Source organism: Ascaphus truei, chromosome 15 (genome assembly GCF_040206685.1).
Source record: "Ascaphus truei isolate aAscTru1 chromosome 15, aAscTru1.hap1, whole genome shotgun sequence".
Classification (NCBI taxonomy): domain Eukaryota; kingdom Metazoa; phylum Chordata; class Amphibia; order Anura; family Ascaphidae; genus Ascaphus; species Ascaphus truei.
Window position 1 is genome coordinate 15,968,131 of NC_134497.1, and position 19,457 is coordinate 15,987,587.

At 43.9% G+C, this 19,457-nt stretch overlaps 1 protein-coding gene across 4 annotated transcripts; it reads left to right on the forward strand.

Moving 5' to 3' along the window:
- Positions 1 to 2,093: 2,093 nt before the first annotated feature.
- On the forward strand, positions 2,094 to 19,301 carry NCOA5 (nuclear receptor coactivator 5). Of its 4 annotated transcripts, none has more exons than XM_075571792.1 (10): positions 2,094 to 2,302; positions 7,358 to 7,550; positions 8,037 to 8,144; positions 11,730 to 11,796; positions 13,529 to 13,978; positions 15,890 to 15,996; positions 16,263 to 16,389; positions 16,475 to 16,674; positions 17,647 to 17,964; positions 18,075 to 19,301. In XM_075571792.1, the coding sequence occupies exons 2-10, from the start codon at positions 7,379 to 7,381 to the stop codon at positions 18,734 to 18,736; spliced, it is 2,211 nt and encodes a 736-aa protein (XP_075427907.1). In that variant the 5' UTR covers positions 2,094 to 2,302; positions 7,358 to 7,378; the 3' UTR covers positions 18,737 to 19,301. The 4 variants fall into 4 exon arrangements, with proteins under 4 accessions (XP_075427907.1, XP_075427908.1, XP_075427909.1 ...); XM_075571795.1 differs by having other exon boundaries at positions 2,100 to 2,302; positions 7,377 to 7,550; XM_075571793.1 differs by lacking the exon at positions 8,037 to 8,144.
- The last annotated feature ends 156 nt before the right edge of the window (positions 19,302 to 19,457 follow it).

Here is a 19,457-nt window from a genome sequence, read left to right on the forward strand (position 1 = left end):
CCCATTCGCTCTCTTCTATCCCTTCCCCCCCATTCTCCCTCCCCCCATTCTCCCTCCCCCCCATTCTCCTCCCTCCCCCCCCATTCTCCTCCCTCCCCCCCATTCTCCTCCCTCCCCCCCCCCCCATTCTCCTCCCTCCATTCTCTCCCCTTGCCATTGTCTCTCCCCCCTCCCTTGCAATTGTCTCTCTCCCCTCATTCTTGCCATTCTCTCTCCCCCCTCCCTAGGGACTGGCTGGTGAATTTTAAATTGGGGGCAAGGGGATTTTATCAGCACTGAGATTAAGGGTTCGCTGGCCCCCACACAGAGGTGTAGCTGACATTATTGCAGCCGTTATTACACAACAACGTTGGCTATATCTGTATGTAGGCACCATAAACATAAGCACACACCCGATATATCCACTACATACAAATAAACAACCACACACAATGCATTCCCTGAAACACACTGACCTACACACAATGCATTTCCCAGAAACACACTGACCAACACACAATGCATTTCCCAGAAACACACACTGACCAACATACACATTTACTGAAAACTAAAAAACCACACACAGACCCTGACCTACACAACACACACACAGACAATGACCTTCACAACGCACACATACCCTGACGTGCACACGCACACAAACCCTGACCTACACCAGGAATGCGCAAACGGGGGTTGGGGGGCGCAAGCTTTTTTAGGGGGGCCCGGTGATTGCAGAGGCCCTGCACTCTTCCCCCAAGGCATTTAAATTAAAGGCCGGGGGATCGCGTGAGGCCTCTGCAACTTCACTTACCTTATCTTCAGCGATGCGTCGCTATGGCAACGCTGGAATGATTTTGACGCCGAGAGCCGGAGACAAGGTAAAGGAGGGGGGGGGCGCAGCAGGGAAAGACTGCGCACCCGACGTATACAACACACATGGACCCTGACCTACACAACACACATTCGCAGACCCTGACCTACACGACATACATACGCAGACACTGACATGCACAACTCACACACACTGATGTACACAAGACACATACGCAGACACTGACCTACACAACTAAGGCTGGGGCCATGGTGCCTTCGCCCATGCGTTGGGTGGTCAGTGAGCGGGCGCTTACCGGGCCATGGTGGATGGGCCGTGCCTAGGGGCGTCAAGGAGCTGGTTCGCCCTCATCGGGTGAACCGCTCACGGGACCGGCCTATCGCGCCAAGAAATCAGTTTGAACTGGTTTCTTGCGCAATGCACATCCACTGCCTTACGGCAGTCGTCCGCACAGTCTGCGGTACCATGGCCCCAGCCTAACACAAACAGACACTGATCTACACAACACACTTACTCAGACAGAGCAGCACAGACACTGACCATCGCATACCTGCACACAGACTACTGATAGGTATTTAGCATGGTAGTGTATGTGACACGATATAGAGTGGCATTAAGCATGGTAGTATATGTGACACGATATATAGAGTGGCAATAAGCATGGTAGTGTATGTGACACGATATATAGAGTGGCAGTAAGCATGGTAGTGTATGTGACACGATACATAGAGTGGTAGTAGGCATGGTAGTGCATGTGACACGATACATAGAGTGGCAGTAAGCATGGTAGTGTATGTGACACGATACATAGAGTGGCAGTAAGCATGGTAGTGCATGTGACACGATACATAGAGTGGCAGTAAGCATGGTAGTGTATGTGACACGATACATAGAGTGGCAGTAAGCATGGTAGTGCATGTGACACGATACATAGAGTGGCAGTAAGCATGGTAGTGCATGTGACACGATACATAGAGTGGCAGTAAGCATGGTAGTGCATGTGACACGATACATAGAGTGGCAGTAAGCATGGTAGTGTATGTGACACGATACATAGAGTGGCAGTAAGCATGGTAGTGTATGTGACACGATACATAGAGTGGCAGTAAGCATGGTAGTGTATGTGACACGATATTTAGAGTGGTAGTAGGCATGGTAGTGCATGTGACACGATATAAAGAGTGGTAGTGGGTAATGCCCCTTGATCCCCAGCACATGCGACGCTTCATGACGTCACGGGCGCCATTTCCTGAGCGGAGCCTCAGCCGAAGGGAAGATGGCGGCGGCTGTTGGAGGGGCTTCTGGGTGGTAGGCGTACGTCACGTGATTCGCACAGACCAATCATTGGCTGTCTCCATAGCTACCACCAACGAAGGGGCTCTGGTGTTGCCTGCCGTAAAGTGCGACCTGCTGTAAAGCTGACCGGATCTGCTCTGAGGTGGCCGTGTGCACAGATTCATCCCGAACCCAGAGAGCGGGAGATACCGGGTAAGAGGTGTATGTGTGTATATTTTTGTGCGCGTGTGTATACTTATATATTTTTGTGCGTGCGTGCGTGTATATATATATATATTTATGTGTATGTATTTTTGTGCGCGTGCATATATATTTTTGTGTATACAGTAATTTTGTGTATGTGCGCGTGCATATATATATTTTTGTGTATACAGTAATTTTGTGTATGTGCGCGTGCATATATATATTTTTGTGTATGCAGTAATTGTGCGCGTGCTGCAGAGTGTGTGTAGTACTGCCTAAACCTTCTCTCTGACTAACCTTTGCTCCGAGCGATAATCTGCCACAGAATGAATGCCGCCTAAATCGGGGAGAAGGATGTTTGTGTGTTAGTGTGTGTGTGTGTGTATATATATATGTATATATGTGTACACCTACTGTCTCCTACTGTTATACCTACTGTCTCCTCCCCCGTTATATATATATATATATATATATATATATATATATATATATATATATATATATATATATATGTATATATATATATATGTGTGTGTGTATATATATATATATATATATATATATATATATATATATATATATATATGCATATATAATGTGTGTGTGTTATACACCCACCTACCGTCTCCCTCCCACCGCCCCCACCTCATGTTCTATACACATGTACCACAGAGTCTCTGCCAGCATACAGTCTTATCTCTTATATCTCAATTTTTATTTATATATATATATATATATATATATATATATATTTATATTGCAGAATAAATGAGTTCTTCAGTATTAGGTGATACCTTTTTTATTTGGACTAACAATTTGTCATAGGACAAGTTTTCGAGAGTTCTCCTCTTCCTCTTGTCTGGCAATACTGATTAACAAAGGATCTATGGCTACACCAGAGGTTTGGGAGAGGGGGGGCAGGTGTACTGTAGATAAGGTAGGGTGAGAAAGTGTCTTTAAACACTTTTTCACCCTACCTTACATACAGTACATCTGTTTTTTTGTTTCCCCCTGCCCCCCTGCTCTCCCAAACCCTGTTTTAGCCATAGATCCTTTGTTAATCAGTATTGCCGGACCTGAGGAAGAGGAGAACTCTTGTTAGTCCAAGTAAAAAAGGTATCGCCTAATACTGAAGAACTCTTTTATTCCGATATATATCTATATCTCAATCACACACTGCATCAGCTCGCCTATATCCTGTTATCGATCACGAATTTAGACGTGCAGGATAAGGTAAGCATTGGCTGGCTTTTTCGGGTTAAAGCAGGGGTGCACAAACTTTAAGTCGTACCCCCGCTTGCCCTCTTACCTGCTTTCCGGCATCTCATTTCTGTGGCGTCATGTGACGTGTTCTTATGGCAACGCGTCACCATTTGACGCAGCGCTGTCATGGCGACGAGTCATCGAGATCAGAAGATGGAGAAGGTTGGAGGCCCTGCACTGTTCCTCTGCCATTCATTTAAAAGTTGCGGAAGAGCGCAGGGCGCACCCCCCTGGGTTACGGTGAGAGTTGGCTGGCTATTTAAGGATTAATTAAGGTAAGTGCTTTATACAATGTTTCCCCCTCGCAAGCTCAGGACACTATACTGCCTGGGATCGATCAGCTTTGTTAAACAGCCATGTAACTGGCTCCCTTCACCTTGGGATCCGTTTGTTTTTCTCCTTGTAGCTTTATCTTTAGATTGTTGGTCACAGCAGCGTCCCGCTCATGCGCCACCTCCGTAACAAATGCGTAGACGAAATGATCGCTGCACAGAAGCGATTATACGCAAGGTGAACACACCTTGACATGTTGGGGGCGCATTCTCTGGATGGCATGATATAGACGGAGTATAAACGCGTTGGTGACGAGGAACCAAGTTGTTGTGCGCTGATCGTTTCTTCTAAACCGTTTTGCCGGCAATAGTCTTGAGGCGGCTAAAAAGAAAGAAGCTAAACGCACACGTATAATATAACGGTCGACTCGCGCTCTTTATTGGGGAAACGAGAGCAAGTGCATAAAGATTTCAGGGTACAAACAGCCCCTTCAGGTGCAATACTCGGACAGTGTGTAATTCCAGGTTTACATACACCATTTTCTCTGGATTTTTGCGCCTAAATATGCTAATTATGTGATGTCAGTCTGTCATCATTATATCAGTCGTGAAAAATATATGTAAATGTACAAAAAGGGGGAGAAACCCGCTCAACCTCGGTATATGTGTCTATAATAATAATAGCATCCGTGTAATTCCAGCCATTGGGGACCATCCCCATTATCTTATCTGCCTTGCAAACCAACACAGTGTAGGGTGCATGCAATTGGGGGCCTTATTTCCTCTGTCTCTGACAGGCCCATTTGTCTACGTGAAAAATATGTGTATACAAAGTCCCTAAATATAGTCTTTTCAATCATTAAAATTTATTTCCAGCACACAAATTGTATAAAGGCAAAGGACTGGCTAAACTAAGAGAATCAGTCCCACTTCTAACTCCAAACTTCATGCAATTAAGCGCCCGCTTATACTTTATTCATGTACACATCAAAGGTATTTTGGATATTGTAAAGTCAGACATACTGTCTCAAATTATATACAGTACATAAGGATCTGTTTTGTGCAAATATATATATATATATTTATTTATTTTAAACGGTTGTAGAAAACTGTACATCTACAGAAAAATCTTCACAGCACTAGTAGATCAACCCACTAAAAGAGAATAGTCTAAACCTATTTCACTGATGATAACCTTTTTAGAGTTAAATATACTCCACATCGGCAGTTCTGATTCACTGAATAATCTGCTTTTGTAGGCTATGGGGCCGATAAGATATTAGTTGGGGTTTGCAGGAACAAAGATGTTATAGCAGGTGTTTGCTCAGTATCAAAGGTTGGGAACTGCTGCACTAGGGGTTGTGCACCGTTCCCATTGATGCCTCCTTTCAGGGGCTGGGCTTTCAGATTTGGGGTAGAGACTGGTACCTTACACCTATGGCTCTGTGTTGATGATTGTGCACTGGGGGTTCTTGGCTGCAGGCCTGTCAGAAATTAGTCTGTTGTAGTGTATTGGTAGCAGCAGGGAGACCCCTGTAACGCTGCCAGTACCTGGGGCATGGCAGCAGTGAGACCCCTTGCCGGGGGCAGCAGAGAGACTCCTGTAACGCTGCCTGTACCTGGGGCAGCAGGGAGACTCCTGTAACTGCAAGTTCCTGGGGTAGCAGAGAGACCCCCGTAACACTGGCAGGGCAGTAGGGAGACCCCTGTACCCTCCAAACACTGCCAGTCGTATAGACAGTTTATGTTGTGTGCTTTGAATAGGTTGTTGTGTGGGGGAAAGAAGGTGACAGCTCGCTTTGTCCCTCAATACCTCAATTACAATGCCACTTACCCATTTGGAATACTTTTATACAACATGCTTCTGCTCTGCATCCGAAACGTATGTGTGTGTCTATATCTACATCTCTTGTGTTGAAGTATTGATGTGTAATCATTACCTGAGGGACCACAGTGTTGTTCTGCCTCCCTATGGGCATAAAATAAATGTGTATTGTATCTTTGTTAGTAGGATTCTGGATCGTAATGTGTAGATCTGGATGTATTGGCATGAGACCACTCTCTGCTGTGCGTAATAAAGTGGTTGTGAAACAAGTGCTTGCATTATTACTGTTACCGAGGCACTCTTGGGTTATGTGATCCGGACAGAAAGGGGGAAAGCCGTTTGTATGATGCTGGGCACGCAGTTTGAGTGCGTGCCTGAGGGGATCCTGGTACAGCCGCTGTCTGCTAAAGCTCCACTAGCAGCGCCGCATAACGATATACTTCATAACCAGCAGCGTTTTATAGTATGTGGGCAGAAAGGTCAGATGTAATTCTTCTAAAGGTTTGGGAGCTATTCCATGTTTTTAGAAGCAGGTGTAGTATTTGATTTAATGCAGGTTTCCTGATTTTAAATGTCTTTGTGCTGAGAACAGCGTGGGACCAGCATCTTGCTGCTGTTTGATTGCATAAAGAAGCAATTCTACCAAGAAATTCGTGTGTTTTTATTTATTTTTATTTTTTAACTTCCGATAAGAAAAATCAAATACATATGAGATTATTTCGGGTAACGTGATACTAGAACATCTAGAAATAGCCACCTCTGGGCTGCTATGGTATTGGCCAGAAAAGAAACCACCCTTATTTCCTTCAGCATTTCCAAGTCTACTTCCTGGCTAATGAATACTCGGGTAGTTGAGCTTTGGTCCTGCGCCTGTCCCTGGGGTGTGCGCCTTACCGTGCTTCTCTCTCTGCCTTTGCAAGAACGACATAGCTGGAGGAGACTGGATTCCTTTTTTTGGGAGGCCTGTGTGTCTGCTTGTACCCCGCGGGGGCAGATGGCATACTGTATTTGCCAAATATCAAACTGCTAGATTACTTCAACTGTAAAAATTTCTATTCACATTTGAATTTGCCAATAAAATGCAATAAAGTTTTATTAATACGGCAGCTGACGTGTTGGTGGGGTTTCTGACGCTTTTTGATTTCGGAATACATTTGAATGAAATGCACCAACAGTGCCTGCCATGCTGACACCTGATTTCTAATAAAGACAAATTTAAGACCACTATTCAATTCTGGAGCCTCTTCTATTTTTTTGATGGTGGTTGGGAGGGGGTTAACATTTAGGCAAATTTGGGTATTGTTGCAATTGAAATGCATTCATTTCACTGCCCGTTTGTAGACTGTGTCGCTGCTGCCGAGCCTTTTATCGGGTATAACAAAAACCAACATTGTCCTCGCATAAATTAGAGGAAAGTCCGGCTTCGGTTATATTAAAATGCAGGGTCAATTTGACGACTCGGGTGGGTGGTGTAATGGTTAATAAGCAACTCGATATTTACAGATTCTCAATATATTTAAAATGTTTGTTTGTCTTTACGACGGGTTCGTTTTTCTTTGGAAAGATCAAGTACACCTGGACTGAAAGATATTTTATTGAATCTGCGTCTCGGAGCTCACAGTACATAAGACGCGTCTTGTAGTATGTTGGCAATTTCTTATGGATATGAAATGATATACCTGGCCATTTTTCTCTTTTGCGAAGTTTCATTTGGATTCAACAGCAATGTCTCGCCGAAGAAGCAAGAGCCCTAGCCCCAGCCCCGCCCAGCGCAACCGCACTGACAGCAATGACCCCCGCGATTTAGAACGAAGAATTTTTGTCGGCAATATGCCCAAAGACGACGTGAGCCGCAAAGAGATGGAAGAGATATTTTCAAAATATGGAAAGATTAGTGGTTAGTACAATTTTATACACTTAACTAGTCTATGGATGCAATTTCTGCAGCTGTTTTAATACTTGTAATCTAAGTTTCTAATAATAAAAATACTCTGATGTCATCAGTTACTATCCCATTTGTGGTTCATGCGGATCTAGCCACATCTTTCTGTGTGCTTACAGTTAAAAATATATAAAATTCTCTATTTAAAAACACCGAATTTCCGCGGTCTTGCTATAAAGCACAAACAGAAAAATTGGGATAACATTTAATGTGTAAAGAGGCTGCCATTAAACTTGGAACGTGTAATATAGAACAAGTCTGCTTTATATCTCCTATGACATGGCGCCATCCATTTTTTTTAAAATTAATTGGGTTTTTTAGTACTGCTGTTTTCAGCTGATCGTATTGCGCATACTAAAACATCTTCTCTGACTGCGTACACCAATCTAACGTGCCAAGAAGGTGCTGCGTCTCTGGCTGTAACTGCTGTTACTTTTCCAGCTCTCAGCGTGTTCCGTGGCTATGGGTTCGTGCAATTTGAACAACCAGAAGAAGCCAAGGCTGCTGTGGAGGGGGAGACGGGGCGCGTTTTTAAAGGGTATAGATTAGGTAAGGCAAACAGCTCACCGCTGCTACTTGGTACTACACACTTCAAAACCAGCAACCGAGAATGTTTAATAGCATTACCCAGCCTGTCTTCACCACACTCAGACGTGTAACTCCGGTCAGGTGCGTGGGCCGGGCCCTAGTGATAGGCATTTCTGCAGAAGTTACCCCTTCAGTTAAAGGTCAGCATGTTTCTTACCTTGAATATGGAGTACAGTGTTGGGCACCTCAGCATGAAACATCTCATGGAACTGGAAAACACACATGAATAAAAGGGATGGGAAGGCCTGGCTGGCGGGGACAGACTAAGGGTCCAAGCTAGTGTTCTTCCCATTAGAAAAGAGGATTACTATGTACAAATATATTCAAGGTCAATGCAAGGAACCTTCCGAGAGGGGGACAGTAAGAATGGCTGGTCATCTGAGATAAGGGGAGAAGTGGACAGGACCTTGTACAGTAAGCAGTGGCATTAGGATGTATTATTACCCTGGCAGACTTAGGGCACACATTGGATCTCTTTAAAATACCACTATGAAAGTTGTACCACCTCCCAATAAACAGGTTTAAAAAAATATATATATAAAATAAACCCTTTGTGGAAAGGTATTAAAGATATATGCTGAATAAATTCAACATGGGAAGATCATTGATCCAGATTAGATCTGTTTGCCGTACTGGGCCAGGAATGCTCTTTTCCTCTCTTAAAGCAGCAGCCCCTGGTTTTTAAATGTTACTTGCACAAATGGGATTCCCCATAGCTGGTCTGCAGTCGTCCTACCGTGTTTTTTACTGTTTGTTTGTTTTTGTTTTTTTGTTCCGATGTTTGATCCACCCACTACAAATATGGCTGAAGGACCATTGGAGTAATGCTGACCCTAGTGGTCTTGTTGTGTAATCGGTGGAGAAAACTGCAGGTTCAGGGGGTGTCCAGGCATCTTCAATTGGCTGAAAAAATCTGCCTGGTTTAAGATGTATTAAAAAAAAAATTACACCCCATTTAAATAACCTGCACAGACTGCTGGTTTAAGAGACCTAATTGGTAAATATTTCAGCAGGAGGTTTGTCTGGTTTTTGTGCATCGGTAAAACTATAAATATAGGATTCGTATCCCACCCAGTAAGTTTTAACAAAGGGTGGAGAACATCTAATATGGTTACTATGTTTTGTAACCATTCATTTACAGCCCTTTTGTAGAAGAATTGGAAACGGCTATTTAATTGAAAATTTGGAATTTTACAAATCCAGGATTTTAATGTGATTCTATTCGGCAAATGAACAGATAGCGTGCCAACCACTGCACTCTCCCTTGTATTGTACCAGTTTATGGTGGTAACTCCCGTCTGAGGTGCCACAACGGCCTGTGTTGGTTTTGCTTGTGTCTCCTATATCTGACGTGTTGGTGAATTTGCTCCAATTCGTTTCTGAATGCCCCTTTCTGGGGCAGCTACATGGAAGGCATTGTACAGTGTTTGTTGGCTTTCAGGACACACTGTATGGGACTGACACTGTGACATTTTCAATAATTGCACCCTTTTTTTGATGCGAAAGAGAATTCTTATTGCTCTGTTTGCAATGGGCCCCAAATGAAGGAATTGCTCATTACATTTCTGACATTAGGATGCCAACGCTATCTTGTACCCAAGTCAAGTTCTTTGCATCCCATAACCATATTTATGCCTACGCCCTAAAAGGTTACTTTACACTCTGACCTAAACTGCAACAAGAAATGTTTGGATACAGAGCCCTTCATCGGATCATCTCCCTGTGCTTCATCTTGGGCCGCTTTAGTCTGGTTTTTCATGGAAGCCAGATCAACGGTCCGTTTCCAATATGGAAAATTCCATATAAAAATCAATATTTAAAGTCTGATATTTCATCCCATTAAAAACCTGTAGGGCTGTTTTTCTCCTCCCCCCCCCCCCCTTTTTTTTTAAATTATAAATAAAATAGTCTTTGGGCAACTCCATGTAATATCTGATGTTATGCGATCTAAAGTCTGTAAGATGTTCTACTGCTTCTCTGACCTCTGTTGCCAGATTGCTCTAAAAGCTTTCAGACTTAATTCCAGAAACTATTTTGTCATGTATCAAATAAAGGGGTCCAAGCATATGAGGACAGGTGCTTTTTAGGGATGAAGAAATGGCAATGTGCACAGAAGTCGCTTCTATTTCAACTCTTTTTGGGTGGGAAGACCGTGGCTTACTGACACAGTTCATGCTACAGTAACATTCATTCAGTAGGTTAAGCATTGTTCACTGATTTTTCTTACCCAGCTTCTAACCATGTTGAATAAGGAGGGCTTTGGTTATCTGACAGAACTAGAACTTTGTAGCTACACTTCGGCTGTTTCTATTCAGGAATATGGCGTATCCTTCCATTCACGAGGAATTCTCGCCACACCATTAGTTATTTTAATCAGCTGGAATGTGACTGAAATCTTTTGTCATTTTCGTTGGGTATAAAAGACGTCTCTCGTAGAGGTAGTAGAGCAGCAGATATGGGTGTTTTTTTAAAGGGGCTCTGCTTCCCCTCTAGGAAGGTGTACGAATTGGGTTAAAGTGTGTTCCATGCTATTAGTGTCTTTAACAAAAACAAACAGTCCAGCAGCTTTTCTTTGCACAAGCAGACGTTTCGGGATAAGAGCATGCCTCCTGACCCTTGTGTGCTGCAGTTTCTGAAAGAAAAATATTAAGGGAAATGGTACAAATAAAAGAATCATCTAAATTAGGACTTTCTTCTTTATTTTTTTTGAGACGCAATGTATTTCGAATGGGCTTAAAATGTTTAAATATACAGATGTGTATGTATGCTACACTTTGCAATCTGGATCAATTTATCTGTGGCTTTGAGGACTTGCAAACAATCTGTTTTTATTAGATGTGTATATATAAAGGTCTTGGTTCACCATGATAATAAACTTTCCCCCCACCGGCAGGCTGATGAGTTGTAGTAAGGGAATTGTTTGGTACACAAGCTTTCTGTTTTTAGTCGACGCACAGAGAACATTCCTGTGATTATTCCAAACCTCGCCATATCACACGTTATACCGAAGATGCCTGCCACAGATATGTGATTTATAAAGCGCTCCTTTCCCCCACCTTGCTGGGTGCACAAAATTACAGGGAAAACAAACTCCTCCACATCTTGATGTCCATGTTTCTATCCTTGTGCACTTTGGACCTGCCTCACGCTACAACAGACACGGTTATTTTGTATGGCTGTCGCGTTTGTGACGGATCTCAGTAACCTTTCCATCTTGGGAAATGAAGTGATGCTCACATTTGAGTGTCCATCTCCCTATTGATCTAGGCTGGAGTTTCTGTTCCCATTAGGCATGCAGAGGTTCTAGATGAAGTTTAAGATAAGTTGGCAGAAGGTCTGAGTGAAACCATGTAATATAGTTTTAGGGAAACTGTACCATGTCTGATAATAAACCTCCCTTTTACCACTTTCCCTAGTAGCGGTCTTATTCATATATACTTTTTTTTTTTTTTTTTTTTTTTTTTTTGCTTTAATGAAATATATGTTCTGAATTGTCTCGCTTTTTGTTTCAAAGAATTGAACGGATGGGTTGATTGTGCTTTTCAGATATTAACAAGGCAACGGAGAGAAGAAATATGAATAAGGCTCCATCCAGGTCCAGCCCAGCACGAAGGTAAAGTACTAGCCAGCCGCAGACGGCCCTCTGAAGGTAGGGCTTCCTGGAACGAGCCCTCGCCAGCACCCAAATACCGCCTCGAGCAAAGCGCGCACAAAAATACATAGCTGGACTCCATCCTAATGTCCAAAACCATGAAACTTGCCCAAGAGGTTGGACTGGTTTTAATATCGCGATCACACCCTGGGAATGCGTTGCCACCTGTGGCCCAGGTCCGTTTGCGAGCTTTGCGTTTCATATCGCGTTACCGGACAGAACCAGACTGATACACAGTATCAATCCTGATGAAGACAGGTGTTTTTAAACACTTGAATACAATGTGCACCCCGTCTCTGCTCGTAAGAATGTGCGCGCCTCTAATCTTAGTGGCGTTTCCTGCTCGGACATCGTTAGGGAGGGATACCCAGTATGTCAACTGCTTTACTTGATGTTTCAAGTGGTTATGCAACACACTCCCATCCTGACATGCGCCTATACCTTTACTTGTGCAAGTCGTCTTCTTCCCATTCCTTATAAATAGGGCTGGTGCTTAATCTTGTATGCTGAATGTGTGGGCAGGCACAAAGGAAAAGCCCACACGTAAAATCTAAAGGTAGTATATTTTTAAACTTAAAAAAAAAAATAATAATAAAAGTAAAAAATTATAAAACTGCTGGTTGTCATAAAATTGTAGACTAAATTTCCACATTTCTACTTTCAATAAAAAATATTTCCAAGTGCAATCCATTTAAAAACACCTCACTAGTTTTTTCTTAATGTCTGCTTGTTCCAGCTGTCCCGGGTATGTTCAGATCACAGCTCTGCTTTTGCCCCGCACCCTCATTGCCAGCATCTGGAGGGGATCGATCTTGTCACATTAGCTGTGCTCAGTCATTTAAAGTAGCACTGCTTACTGTAGGTCAGCTTTGTTTTTGTGCTTCAGGGGGGGGGGGGGGGGGGAGAAATCAATTGCACCCATGGTTGTTGGCGCTTCCTTCGCTGGCACTAAACCTTTTCCTGACTTGTCTGCTGAATTGGATCCTCCTCTTGGATTTCTCTCTCTCCGGCATGGATATCTGCTGCAACCGTCTCGTAGTTCTTATGGTTCTGATACTCTACAAAAATGCTCTTCTAAATTGTGCTTTTAAAAGATCATTTTACTTCGGGTGTGATAAAACGTAAACTACCTAAATCCGTATAGGCAAACCTAATAAATGGCCAATACTACAGTAATAAATCTTCTTCAAACAGACTAAAACACCATGGTTAGGGGGAATAAAATCGTGAAGGCAATAATTAAATAGAATTTCGGGTAACTGGTGTAAATAGGAATATTATGCATCTAATCTAAATGCGATTCTCTGCCTGGAAGTTTTTATAGCCGATATGGTACAAAATTAAGGACTTTGTCTCCTATAACACTTCACTGTTCTGTTACCAAGTATAATTGTGCATGTGTTCAGGATCCAGTTCTCATTGGCTTCATAACACAATCCTGCTTTGTGTAGCCTTAGACTAAGCATTTCATGTGATCTTTATGCTATTGGCAAGACGTTTGGGAGGACGTCACTTCAGGCAGGTTCATGCACGAACCTGGATGGTCGTTTGTCAGCTGACACCTTGTAAGCTTTCTTGTGCACCTCCATTCTTATGTAACACTGTATGGCTGAGCTTTAGTTGGGGGGAGAGGGGCTTCTGTTGATGTGAAATGCTAACGTCAATTAACTGAATCCTCCTTGTGGTGCTTCAGAGATTTGTATGCCTATGGAGACAACCGTGAGGTGAGGCGTGACCGCTCCCCTATACGAAGCAGCCCCAGGAGAGAGAGCCGGGACACCCGAGATGGCAGGGACTCACGGACACTACGTGACACCCGGGATGGAAGAGATGGACGGGAACCAAGAGCCGCACGAGATGCCCGGGATTCCCGAGACTTGAGAGATGCCCGGGATCCCAGAGATGCGCGGGAAGCCAGAGACCTGAGAGATGCACGAGACGCGCGTAATCCCAGGGAGATAAGAGAGCCTCGAGATGCCCGGGATCCCAGGGACTTCAGAGATCCCATTAGAGATGCCATTAGAGATCCAAGAGACGTGCCAGATTCCAGGAACATAAGAGATGCTCGGGACATCAGAGATCCGGTGTTTGATCGTTACCGGGATGTGAAGGATGCACGTGACCCCAGGGATCCTATGTACAGGTATTTTATGGTCTGATTGCCAGCTGCTGGAAACGGGTCGTATCATCCATCTGTTTAATTACTTCAGGGAGCGTTCCGTCAATGATCAGGGGTGCTCAACTCCAGTCCTCAAACTCCCTTCTCTCTCCCCCCTCCTACCCTTCCTCCTCTCTCCCCCCTCCCTAACAGGTCAGGTTTTGAGGCTATCCCAGAAGCTTCAGCACAGTGCACTGAGCCACTTGTGCCGAAGCTGCTGGAATTGCCTCAAAACCTGACCTGTTGGGGAACTTGAGGACCCGAGTTGAACACCCAATACCGAGATAATGGGAAAAGTCGGCACACATGCTAGAGCCTGTATCGTGCAGCCTTTATGCATTCCCGATTTTTATTTGTTTGTTTTTCTTTAAATTAAACTTTTAACGAGAGGATCCTGAGGTAAAGAGTGCCCCACTGACGTGGGGAAACGGGAAGGTCCCAATAGCATGCACCCAATGCTCGCTGGGAATATATATGTGGGAGAAAACCCCATCTGTAACTAAACCGTAACCAAGGCTGAGTCGTGGAGACATACAGGCAATGAAGCCGAATAATTGTAGCAAAGCAATGATGTGATGATTGTATTAAAAACTAAGCCTATTATATCCTTGCAGCCATTTATGCTGTTGTCATTTGAGCTACATACCCATGGCTCTGTAGATTTATTTTTAGATTTGATCCCCATTCTTTTATTTCATATATTATTCAATTTAGTTTTTAATACAACCATTTATCTCATTGCTTTGGGACAAGTATTCGGCTCCATTACCTGTGGGCCTCTGGCTTATCCTTGGTTACGGCTTAGGTGCAGCCAAGTTCTTACAGACTGGTTTTTCTCCCACATATACATTCCCAGCGAGCATTGGGACCTTCCCTTTCCCTTTTCTACCTCGGGATACTCTTGTTCTGTGTAGCATTGCTCTTCCCTAGTGCACCTTATTGCACCTGCTCGCTTCATATTCATGCCAGGCAGAGCGGGTATCCCTCTTTGTTCATTCTACGAACCTTAAAGAAGAACCATAAAAACGTGGTGAATATTTAAGTGTTGGCGTTTTCTCTGGCACTGCTGCAAGTTGTTAATGGTTGATCTCCTTCATATTCCTTGCCTGCTAGGTCCTAGTTCTTCGCCCCTGCATTACCTAGCACTTCTGTGTTGTAGAGCTCTGCCCAAGGAAAGCTTGCTAAACCAGACATGACCGTAAAGCTGTTTTTAAAAAAAATAGTTGGCATCATGCTTTATCCCAATTCAAAAAGAAAACCCACATGTTTGCATTTGTCTCCTAATATCAGAGCTATCTAATTATAATTGAGTCTGTTCTTCCCATTTTGGTTTGAGGTTTAAAGGGACAGCCCAAACCAGGATAAACGTAAACAGGGGACTGTAGGCTAGTCAAATAGGGGAAGGGAGCTGACACCTTGTTTAAAAACGTAGATTTTTTTTTTTTTAGTTTATATTTCCATAGTACACATGCATTTATATTTGCCAAATGATCTTCCTAAAAGACATGTAATTATGATGTCATTAGCCAGACAAAGAATAAAGGCCGATGTGTTGCTGGCATTGTGTTTACCGCCCTCTGGATCAATATACTGTAAATACACACACAGGATAAGTATCTGTCATCTACATTTAGCATTGATTTGAACCCTGGAAATGTATTTTTTTTTTTCCCCCAACCTCAATAATTGTTACTATGATGGGAACACTGGGACCAAGCCTAACAAACCCATTTTTATTTTGTGAAAATAAAGTAGAATGTTCCAAGTTAGACCGTTATTTAAAGGGTAAATGTTTGAGATGGATATCTATCACTATATGGCACTGCCCCTTTTTTTGAGAGTGTTTCATGAGCATTTTGGATGTGGGAATCTGAGGAGCAGGATTCTGTGTTGCAGGCGCGATGACCTATACGAAAAATATCGCGATGATTATCGCAAGAAAGAGGATGCATATGTGGAGCGTTACAGGGACACTCTGGAGAGACACCCCAGAGATTCAGAAGGTGTGTCCTTGCTGTTTACTGTTGCTGCCCATGGGTTATAGCCATTAATAGCTGAGCAAATTTAAACTCCCTATACCTTGGATATAAAACTCACGGCAGTGACGTGGGTGGGGTCTCCTGTTGGGTGCACACTTGTTGTAGTGTCTTCTCCTGTATCTGCTTGGTTTCTTCCCTGGTGTAGTGGTTGAGGAGTTGCAGGTTTTGGAGGAAGAGTGGATCTTGTTTTTCTTACCCCCTGTTTTTGTGGCAACTCCTTTTTTTACCAGATATCTTAAAGCGGGAGGAACGTCGTAGGGAGGAATTGTACCGGCAATATTTTGATGAGATCCAGAGACGTTTCGACTCTGAACGTGCCGTGGACTGCTCTGTCGTGGTAGTTAACAAACAATCCAAGTAAGTAAATTCTCTTGTGCTGACCCTTCTACCTCCCATGGGCAGATTATACTGGGTGGTAAACGAGGGCTTTGTGTCCCTCCAGGGAGTACGCAGAGTCTGTGGGCCGGAAGGTGCGTGACTTGGGAATGATGGTGGACTTGATCTTCCTGAATACCGAGGTCTCTCTGACACAGGCCTTGGAAGATGTTACCAGAGGAGGCTCTCCATTTGCTATTGTTATAACCCAACAGCACCAAGTACATCGCTCCTGTACGGTGAACATCTTGTTTGGCACTCCCCAAGGTAAGGACGGACACTTTGCAGCCCTAAAGCTTCTGCGTCGTCTCGGCCTTTATTGCTGATAAGTGTTTAGAAACTCGTAGTTCAGTGGTGATTTTTTTATATAAGCACTTAAAAGTTGAAGATTATTTAATTGTGGGAAACAAAGAGAAATAGATGTATATCTAGATATGATAACTATATACAAATATATTTGAGGACAGTGCAAGGAGCTTTCAAAAGAACTATTCATCCCACGGGCAGTACAAAGGACACAGCGTCATCCCTTAAGGTTGGAGTGAAGGAGATTTCACCAGCAACGAAGGAAAGGGTTCTTTACAGTAAGGGCGGTTACAGTGTGGGATTCATTACCCATGGAGACTGTGATGGCAGATACAATAGATATCTTTAAAAAAAAAAAAGATTTGACATCTTTTTAGAAAGGAAAGGTATACAGAGACATACCAAATAAGTAAACATGGGAAGGATGCTGATCCAGGGAGTAATCTGATTGAAGAATTGGCAATGTCGGGAAGGAATTTATTTTCCCCCTTATGAGATATCATTGGATGATGTATCACTGGGGTTTTCTTTATCTTCCTTTGTATCAATATACTGTAAGTACGGATATAGGATAAAGTATCTGTCTAAATTTAGCATAGGGTGAACTTGATAGACATGTCGTTAATTTTTTTATTTTTTTCATCCTCTATGATGTAACTGCATTCTTATAAAAAAAAAAAAACTGTGTGTGGTTTTTATTTATTATTAGAGTTAAGTTGTTCTTATTGCTGGTGTCTGATTATGAATGGCACAGTAATGGCTGCTGGGGTTTGTGTAACTAAGTGATGCCAATATGGGAAGATGTGAAACCATGACAAATAAGCCTCATGTCTAGCCATTGGCTCTGGGCCATGTTCCTTTAGCTTCCTTGTGATTACAATGCAAGGTGCGGTGATGGTGCAGCAGTGATTTCTAACCGCTGTTGTGTTGCAGAGCATCGGAACATGCCTCTCGCCGATGCAATGGTACTCGTGGCTAGGAACTACGAACGCTACAAATCTGAAACCCGGGACAAGGAGCGGGAGGATATCGCGCGCCAGGCGGCCAAGATGGCTGCCGAAGCTGTCCTGAGGGAGCGTGCCCCACCAGTGGATGAGGGAGGAAGGGGGCCCCACCCTCCAGGTATACAGGCCGTGTTCGGGCTTCTTGCAGACAATCGATATGTTACCACCGAGGAGATGGACAAGATCATCCTTTACCTCCGCGACAGAAAGGAGAGATTGCTGCGTGGACCCTCTGACCCCATGCCATGTAAGTGCTATGGGATAGAAACATCTGATGGGAGGGTTATCTTTTTCTTACTTCTGCTGCTTTTGAGTAGTTATGGAAATGCAATTTGACCTGTATTTGTGTTTTTATAGCACAAATGTCCCGGCAGCCAATGGGATCAGCTCCAGTCGGTTCCATGGATGGTCAGAGCAGCCTTGCGAATAATCCGCCCATGCAGATCTCTCAGCCTATGGTTTCTGCTCCACAAGCACCCCAGTCTGTGAGCAACCCCCAACAGGAGCTGCAGGCCAAAATCCTCAGTCTTTTCAATAGTGGAGCTCCACCTGTGTCCAATACTAACCTATCCAGTTCCACAGCTACATCTGGACATGCCCCAGGCCAAGGCTATGGGAATATAGCTAACATTCAGCCCCGGGCAGGACAGATGAACAGCTCCACACTTGGACCATCTCCGCAGAGACCTCAGGTTGCGGTGAACCAGCATCCTAATTCAATGGGGCAAGTGGGAGGCGGCCCTCCAAGGAACACCGCACCGAGACCTGGTCCCCCTCCACAATCTCAAGGCATGTATGGGCAACACCAGAACCGCCCCCAAGTCCCAAGCAATCTTCCCAACCAGAGACCGACCGGATCCAGTGGAATCAACTTCGACAACCCCAGTGTTCAGAAGGCTCTGGACACACTGATCCAGAGTGGTCCTGCCCTCTCTCACTTGGTGAGTCAAACAGCAGGGCAGGCCAACCGCCAAGGACCACCACCACAGTCCATGGGTCCTTATCAGCGACACTTTTAGTGGCAGATAGTACGGTCCCTCCGCGTCTGAATTCACACGTGGTTGTACATCAATAGTTTCGTTTGAATATACACCCCCTGGAGCTGCTGCCAGAGGGACCGGAGCTTACAGATGAAGTCTCTGGGTTCCATCTTGTCCTGCTTGTGGGAACCTCCCATTTCTCCCCCATCTCTCCATAAACTTCCCCCCTCCCCCCCCCCCGCGCACGGAAAACGTGCGCATGCTTCACCCGGCATTCAAGCGCTAGCGGGTGAACACGTGCTGTAGGGAGGCACAAATTCCCCCACGGAGCGTCCCTGGCGAGCGGGTCGGAACCAGAGACTTCATCTGTATCTGCTTTAGTGAGCTTTGTTCTAGTGACCAATTTTGGGTCGTAGGAATTATTTTGAGAACCTTTTTTTTTTTTTAAACTTTGTTTTCTCGTGGCATTAGCAAACTCTGTATTAGTGAAAAAACGTTTTGTTTTTTTCCCCCTGTTAAAACATGTCTTGTACATTAATTTCTTGTAAGAAACTGTTGTATTCTGTTCTGAACCAGACTTTTTAAGTAAACATATAAGCCACTACATGATTCTATTATTGTTTATCTTTTAACTGAACAAAGCAGGGGACAAAGTCAAAGACACTTTTCCCATTAACCTCCAGCTATAAGAGAACCTGAATTGTTTAAACACTGCATGTTAATTTAAGTCGATCATATCAAGGCCGGAACAATTCTAATG